This window comes from Coregonus lavaretus, assembly GCF_964263955.1.
Source record: "Coregonus lavaretus genome assembly, chromosome: 24".
NCBI classification, from domain to species: domain Eukaryota; kingdom Metazoa; phylum Chordata; class Actinopteri; order Salmoniformes; family Salmonidae; genus Coregonus; species Coregonus lavaretus.
In genome coordinates, this window is record NC_140011.1 from 44,132,997 (window position 1) to 44,141,903 (window position 8,907).

The following is an 8,907-nucleotide window of genomic DNA, read 5'->3' on the forward strand; positions in this document are numbered from 1 at the left end:
AGCTTTTCTGCATCCTTTTTGGAAGAAAAAATAAATAAAAACGGATTTCTCCAATGTTACGAAGTTGGAAAAAAGCTGGTCTTTAAAAAAAAAAAAAATTATATGTTAGTCAAAATAAAGATCAGGTTACGGATCTGAAATTGAATCTCAAGTTTCAAACTTCTTGGGACATACAACAAGCATCTCTGTTTTGTCTCTGTCCGAGTTTAAAAGTAAAACATTTCCCATGTTTGAATAACTCCTGTTGATGACTGTGTTGAGTCACTGTTATGATACAGCTAGGAGTATACAGGTAGATATGTATATCTGGGTGTTACGCTACTGTCCAGGGTGTGGTTGAGGAGGGGCCAGTTTGGTCCACAGGTGGTCCCAGATGGCAGGCTGCAGGGCTGAGTCCCGGGGCCAGGGTGTGGTTGAGGAGGGGCCAGTTTGGTCCACAGGTGGTCCCAGATGGCAGGCTGCAGGGCTGAGTCCCGGGGCCAGGGTGTGGTTGAGGAGGGGCCAGTTTGGTCCACAGGTGGTCCCAGAAGGCAGGCTGCAGGGCTGAGTCCTGGGGCCAGGGTGTGGTTGAGGAGGGGCCAGTTTGGTCCACAGGTGGTCCCAGGGCTGAGTCCTGGGGCCAGTCCAGATAGTTCCTAGTGTTCAGAACAACAACAGTGTGTTATACCTACAAAGTGTTCCCACATACAGTACGTACCTGGTCTTGACCAGCCTGTCTAGAACTACCTCTGTTCCCACATACAGTACGTACCTGGTCTTGACCAGCCTGTCTAGAACTACCTCTGTTCCCACATACAGTACGTACCTGGTCTTGACCAGCCTGTCTAGAACTACCTCTGTTCCCACATACAGTACGTACCTGGTCTTGACCAGCCTGTCTAGAACTACCTCTGTTCCCACATACAGTACGTACCTGGTCTTGACCAGCCTGTCTAGAACTACCTCTGTTCCCCATACAGTACGTACCTGGTCTTGACCAGCCTGTCTAGAACTACCTCTGTTCCCCATACAGTACGTACCTGGTCTTGACCAGCCTGTCTAGAACTACCTCTGTTCCCACATACAGTACGTACCTGGTCTTGACCAGCCTGTCTAGAACTACCTCTGTTCCCACATACAGTACGTACCTGGTCTTGACCAGCCTGTCTAGAACTACCTCTGTTCCCACATACAGTACGTACCTGGTCTTGACCAGCCTGTCTAGAACTACCTCTGTTCCCCATACAGTACGTACCTGGTCTTGACCAGCCTGTCTAGAACTACCTCTGTTCCCACATACAGTACGTACCTGGTCTTGACCAGCCTGTCTAGAACTACCTCTGTTCCCACATACAGTACGTACCTGGTCTTGACCAGCCTGTCTAGAACTACCTCTGTTCCCCATACAGTACGTACCTGGTCTTGACCAGCCTGTCTAGAACTACCTCTGTTCCCCATACAGTACGTACCTGGTCTTGACCAGCCTGTCTAGAACTACCTCTGTTCCCACATACAGTACGTACCTGGTCTTGACCAGCCTGTCTAGAACTACCTCTGTTCCCACATACAGTACGTACCTGGTCTTGACCAGCCTGTCTAGAACTACCTCTGTTCCCACATACAGTACGTACCTGGTCTTGACCAGCCTGTCTAGAACTACCTCTGTTCCCCATACAGTACGTACCTGGTCTTGACCAGCCTGTCTAGAACTACCTCTGTTCCCACATACAGTACGTACCTGGTCTTGACCAGCCTGTCTAGAACTACCTCTGTTCCCACATACAGTACGTACCTGGTCTTGACCAGCCTGTCTAGAACTACCTCTGTTCCCACATACAGTACGTACCTGGTCTTGACCAGCCTGTCTAGAACTACCTCAGCTACACACACATACATGATCTCTCTTAAACATGTATTTAATAGTTGTTTTATTGAAAAGATAGAACAGTAGAGAGAAGACAGGAGATGGAGGAGAGGGCACTGTGTCTAACCCTAGACCACACAGGCCAGGCGGTGGTGGGCAAGAAGCTGCCTGGGGGGGAAATGTACCTGGTCTTGACCAGCCTTGCCAGGCGGTGGTTGGCAGACAGCTGGCGAGGGGGGGGGGGGGGGGGGGTGTCCTCCAGGAGACCAGGAAGAGGATGTCTCTGTGCTCCACCAGCAGATGCAGCATGGCCAGACACAGCTCCAGGGAGCAGCAGTTACTGTGGAGGTAGTGATGACTCACCACACACAGGGTGTGACGGCTGGTAGCACAACAACAACAAAAACAAGGGTAGGACCGGACCGTAATGTCATAAGACTGAGGAACTTCAGGAAGTTTATCTGCACCAATGGGAGACAAATGGAACTCAGAACTGAATGGAACGATTGGAACAGATGGATTCTGTATTCTTGTTTGTTTGTTTATTTGTTTGCGATATCTCTGTAGAATTGTTGATTTCTAGGACTGTCACGCCCTGATCGAGAGAACTCTTGTTGGTTGGGTCAGGGTGTGAGTTTTCTGTTGAGATCTATGTTAGTGTATTTCTATGTGGTAGATCTAGGTTGATCTGTCTATGTTTGGCCGGGTGTGATTCCCAATCAGAGGCAGTTGTCGCTCGTTGTCTCTGACTGGGGATCATACTTAAGTAGCCTGGTTGCCTACCTTAGTGGTGGGATCTTGACTCGTGTTTGGCTTGTTAGTGTGTAGCCATTGTTTGAGCTTCACGTTACGTTGCTTTTGTTGTTTTGTCAAGTGTTTATCGTCATTAATAAATATGTACGCATACCACGCTGCACCTTGGTCTGACCCGTCTCTCAACGATTGGACCAAGCAGCGTTCCCAGGAGCAGCAGACACCCTGGACACAGGTGGGGAAGTCATTTTGGACTTGGGAGGAGATATTGGCTGGTAGAGGACCCTGGGCGAAGGAGGAAGCCCAGGCAGGAGAGGAGAAACGGCGACTCAAAAGGACTCGGTCACGAAGAAAGCCCGAGAAGCAGCCCCAAGAAAATGTTTGGGGGGGGCACATGGGGTGGTTGGCGGAGCCAGGGTTCAGAGCAGAGCCAACTCCCCGTACTCACGCTAGGAAGCGGGTGACCGTGCAGGCTCCGTGTTATGCGGAGATACGCACTGTGTCGCCAGTGCGCCGGCACAGTCCAGTGCGTCCTGTGCTAGCGCCATGCACATGCCGTGCGAAAATGGGCATCCAGCCAGGACGGGTTGTGCCGGCTCTACGCTCCAGACCAGTGGTGCCTGTTGCCAGCCCGGTACGCCCCGTGCCTGCCCCTCGCACCAAACCAGTGGTGCCTGTTGCCAGCCCGGTACGCCCCGTGCCTGCTCCTCGCACCAAACCAGTGGTGCGCGTATCCAGTCCGGTACGGCCCGTGTCAGCTCCTCGCACCAAACCAGTGGTGCGTGTCGCCAGCCCGATACGCCCCGTACCTGCTCCCTGCACCAAACAAGTGGTGCGTGTATCCAGTCCGGCACGGCCCGTGCCTGCTCCTCGCACCAAACCAGTGGTGCATGTCTCCAGTACCGCACGACCCGTGCCTGCTCCTCGCACCAGACCAGTTGTGCGTGTTCCAAGTCCAGCTCCGGTCAGCGGTTCCACTCCGGAGCCAGAGCAATCCGCTCTACCGGTGCCTAGTCCAGCCCCAGTCAGCTGCTCCAGTCCAGTGCTAGAGAAGTCCGCTCCACCGGGGTCCAGTTCAGCTCCGGTCAGCTGTTCCACTCCGGAGCCAGAGCAGTCCGCTCCACCGGGGTCCAGTTCAGCTCCGGTCAGCTGTTCCACTCCGGAGCCAGAGCAGTCTGCTCCACCGGGGTCCAGTTCAGCTCCGGTCAGCTGTTCCACTCCGGAGCCAGAGCAGTCCGCTCCACCGGGGTCCAGTTCAGCTCCGGTCAGCGGCTCCAGTCCAGGCCCAGACGTCATCCCCTCTCCAGGTTCGGGGTCTCCCACACCAGGGTCCAGACAGGGCTTGGTGCATCGTGGGAGGAAGGAGAGGGGAAGCATCGCACCGAGGACCAGACCAGGGGCGCAACAGGGAGGTAGAGAGGGAGAGGTTGTACGTTTGCCCACTGACAAAGAAATGATCAGTCTATAATTTTAATGGTAGGTTTATTTGAATAGTGAGAGACAGAATAACAACAAGAAAATCCAGAAAAGTGCATGTCAAAAATGTTATAAATTGATTTGCATTTTAATGAGGGAAATAAGTATTTGACCCCCTCTCAATCAGAAAGATTTCTGGCTCCCAGGTGTCTTTTATACAGGTAACGAGCTGAGATTAGGAGCACCCTCTTAAAGGGAGTGCTCCTAATCTCAGCTTGTTACCTGTATAAAAGACACCTGTCCACAGAAGCAATCAATCAATCAGATTCCAAACTCTCCACCATGGCCAAGACCAAAGAGCTCTCCAAGGATGTCAGGGACAAGATTGTAGACCTACAGATTGTAGACCTTGGTGAGAAGGTGACAACAGTTGGTGCAATTATTCGCAAATGGAAGAAACACAAAAGAACTGTCAATCTCCCTCGGCCTCGGGCTCCATGAAAGATCTCACCTCGTGGAGTTGCAATGATCATGAGAATGGTGAGGAATCAGCCCAGAACTACACGGGAGGATCTTGTCAATGATCTCAAGGCAGCTGGGACCATAGTCACCAAGAAAACAATTGGTAACACACTACGCCGTGAAGGACTGAAATCCTGCAGCGCCCGCAAGGTCCCCCTGCTCAAGAAAGCACATATACAGGGCCGTCTGAAGTTTGCCAATGAACATCTGAATGATTCAGAGGAGAACTGGGTGAAAGTGTTGTGGTCAGATGAGACCAAAATTGAGCTCTTTGGTATCAACTCAACTCGCCGTGTTTGGAGGAGGAGGAATGCTGCCTATGACCCCAAGAACACCATCCCCACCGTCAAACATGGAGGTGGAAACATTATGCTTTGGGGGTGTTTTTCTACTAAGGGGACAGGACAACTTCACCGCATCAAAGGGACGATGGACGGGGCGATGTACCGTCCAATCTTGGGTGAGAACCTCCTTCCCTCAGCCAGGGCATTGAAAATGGGTCGTGGATGGGTATTCCAGCATGACAATGACCAAAAAAACACGGCCAAGGCAACAAAGGAGTGGCTCAAGAAGAAGCACATTAAGGTCTTGGAGTGGCCTAGCCAGTCTCCAGACCTTAATCCCATAGAAAATATGTGGAGGGAGCTGAAGGTTCGAGTTGCCAAATGTCAGCCTCGAAACCTTAATGACTTGGAGAAGATCTGCAAAGAGGAGTGGGACAAAATCCCTCCTGAGAGGTGTGCATACCTGGTGGCCAACTACAAGAAACATCTGACCTCTGTGATTGCCAACAAGGGTTTTGCCACCAAGTACTAAGTCATGTTTTGCAGAGGGGTCAAATACTTATTTCCCTCATTAAAATGCAGATCAATTTATAACATTTTTGACATGGGTTTTTCTGGATTTTGTTGTTGTTATTCTGTCTCTCACTGTTCAAATAAACCTACCATTAAAATTATAGACTGATCATGTCTTTGTCAGTGGGCAAACATACAAAATCAGCAGGGGATCAAATACTTTTTTCCCCTCACTGTACCATAGAGTGTCTGTGATGTTGTCCAGGCTACCTACCGTAGGGACTGTCTGTGATGTTGTCCAGGCTACCTACTGTAGGGACTGTCTGTGATGTTGTCCAGGCTACCTACCGTAGGGACTGTCTGTGATGTTGTCCAGGCTACCTACCGTAGGGACTGTCTGTGATGTTGTCCAGGCTACCTACCGTAGGGACTGTCTGTGATGTTGTCCAGGCTACCTACCGTAGGGACTGTCTGTGATGTTGTCCAGGCTACCTACTGTAGGGACTGTCTGTGATGTTGTCCAGGCTACCTACCGTAGGGACTGTCTGTGATGTTGTCCAGGCTACCTACCGTAGGGACTGTCTGTGATGTTGTCCAGGCTACCTACCGTAGGGACTGTCTGTGATGTTGTACAGGCTACCTACCGTAGGGACTGTCTGTGATGTTGTCCAGGCTACCTACTGTAGGGACTGTCTGTGATGTTGTCCAGGCTACCTACCGTAGGGACTGTCTGTGATGTTGTCCAGGCTACCTACCGTAGGGACTGTCTGTGATGTTGTCCAGGCTACCTACCGTAGGGACTGTCTGTGATGTTGTCCACAATGTCCTTTAGGCTTGGGCATTATACCATATATACCATATACTGGGGTATTTGAAAAAAGCCACTGGTTGGTTTTTCAAGTTTTCAAGTTTTTTTAATAAATGTGAATATTTGTAGCTACTTTTGAACTAAATACCTGCAGTCAACTTGTGCAATACGTTAGGAGATCAATAACATTGTGTCAGTGTTTCCCAAATCCAGTCCTCGAGTACCCCCCAACTGTACACATTTTCGCTGTAGCCCTGGAAAAACGCACCTCATTCAACTCATCGAGGGCTTGATGATTAGTTGACAAGTTGAATCAGGTGTGATTGTCAAGGGTTACAATAAAAAGGTGTACTGTTGGGGGTACTGGAGGACCAGGGTTGGGAAACACTGTTGGGGGGTACTGGAGGACCAGGGTTGGGAATCACTGTTGGGGGTACTGGAGGACCAGGGTTGGGAATCACTGTTGGGGGTACTGGAGGACCAGGGTTGGGGAACACTGTTGGGGGTACTGGAGGACCAGGGTTGGGGAACACTGTTGGGGGTACTGGAGGACCAGGGTTGGGGAACACTGTTGGGGGTACTGGAGGACCAGGGTTGGGAAACACTGTTGGGGGAACTGGAGGACCAGGGTTGGGAAACACTGTTGGGGGTACTGGAGGACCAGGGTTGGGAAACACTGTTGGGGATACTGGAGGACCAGGGTTGGGAAACACTGTTGGGGATACTGGAGGACCAGGGTTGGGAAACACTGTTGGGGATACTGGAGGACCAGGGTTGGGAAACACTGTTGGGGAACTGGAGGACCAGGGTTGGGAAACACTGTTGGGGGTACTGGAGGACCAGGGTTGGGAAACACTGTTGGGGGTACTGGAGGACCAGGGTTGGGAAACACTGTTGGGGGTACTGGAGGACCAGGGTTGGGAAACACTGTTGGGGGTACTGGAGGACCAGGGTTGGGAAACACTGTTGGGGGTACTGGAGGACCAGGGTTGGGAAACACTGCATTGTGTTCTTCATTTCACCTCTAGCTAAGTGGTTTGCTTCTTCCAAAATCAAGCATTCGCTTGGTAACAGCAGAGAATCCCCTCCTGGATCAAGAGCCTTGCTGGCTAATATTTGTTTTGTGCGTGCAGCAAAATGTGGGTAGCATTTCTTTGTTACTTGTATACTTGTATAGTTTAGGTCAGAGAGTGTATAAAAATGTTCGCAATGCGCTCGTTGGCATTTAGTTGGCATTCTCTATGGGAATTTACATGTACTTGTTAGCATTGCTAACCTTTGGATTACAGAGTATCAGTTGAGTTTGAAAACAATGCCCCCTTGTGTTCAGTTATGATGCCGAACTGCAGTCAGATCAAGACCCTGGTGAGGAAGACGAACACCCACTGAGATGTTTTCTGACAAGTTTGTGCAGAAATGTTTCCGTTGTGCAAACCCACAGTTTCATCAGTTGTCCTGGTGGCTGGCCACAGACGATCCCGCAGGTGAAGAAGCCAGATGTGGACGTCCTGGGCTGGCATGGTTACACGTGGTCTGCGGTAGTGAGACCGGTTGGACGTACTGCCAAATTCTCTAAAATGATGTTGGAGGCGGCTTATAGTAGAGAAATGAACATTCAATTATTTGGCTCTGGTAGACAAATTCAAACACCACTAATTTAGAAAAATAATAATAATTTGTTGATTTATTTCACATATTTCAGTCAGACATTCCAACCTGTCTCTTGCAGTCACGTTGCGCTTATGAAAATAAATACACTACCGGTCAAAGGTTTTAGAACACCTACTTTTTTGTTTTAGTTTTTTACTATTTTCTACATTGTAGAATAATAGTGAAGACATCAAAACTGTGAAATAACACATATGGAATCATGTAGTAACCAAAAAATTGTTAAACAAATCATATTATATTATATATTATATATATTTGAGATTCTTCAAATAGCCACCCTTTGCCTTGATGTGGTCCTCTGTAGCTCAGCTGATAGAGCACGGCGCTTGTAACGCCAAGGTAGTGGGTTCGACCCCGGGACCACCCATACACAAAAAATGTATGCACGCATGACTGTAAGTGCACGCTCTTGTCACCATCTGGGGGGGAAGGAGAAAAGTAGTTGAGTGTCATCCGCTTAGCAATGATAGGAGAGACCATGTGAGGATATGACAGAGCTGAGTGACTTGGGGTATAGAGAGAAGAGGAGAGGGCTCATTCTAATACTTCATTTCAGTTACACTGTTTACACACACCACAAATGTATTTATATACTGGATTCTTGACATAGCTCACTCTAATATATCTATTGCTGTACATACCATTCTTAGTATATCTTATGTAAATTCATCCGGTGTACATTTGCTCTTATCCAGAGCGACTTACAGTTAGTGAATACATTTCTTTTTTTTTACATCCCTGCTGGCCATTCCCTCCCCTACCCTGGACGACACTAGGCCAATTGTGCGCCGCCCATGAGTCTCCTGGTCGCGGCCAGCTGCGACAGAGCCTGGATTCGAACCAGGATCTCTAGTGGCACAGTTAGTGCCTTAGACCACTGCGCCACTCAGGAGGCGTATATATTGCATCTGGATTACTGTTACAGTGCTATTTTGGTTGTTAATTACATTCGTTCCTACCTTTCTTGATTAATAATTTGTGTACTTGATAGGAGCTAGCTAGCTGCACCCGCTATAACATCTGCTAAACTGTGAATGCGAACAATACACTTTGATCTGATTTTGATTCATTTGTACATTCATCCGTCCATCCATAGT

The 8,907-nt window shown here is 49.4% G+C and overlaps 1 protein-coding gene across 1 annotated transcript in view; it reads right to left on the minus strand.

Moving 5' to 3' along the window:
* Nucleotides 1–955, minus strand: part of LOC311099900 (mitogen-activated protein kinase kinase kinase 7-like) — a gene marked incomplete at both ends in the record, with an annotated part of 50,237 nt that extends 49,282 nt beyond the window's left edge. The window contains 2 exons of the mRNA XM_084140619.1: nt 323–635; nt 914–955. Coding sequence (XP_083996745.1) covers nt 323–635; nt 914–955 — 355 coding nt within the window. The remainder of the gene's footprint in view (nt 1–322; nt 636–913) is intronic.
* Nucleotides 956–8,907: the final 7,952 nt, after the last annotated feature.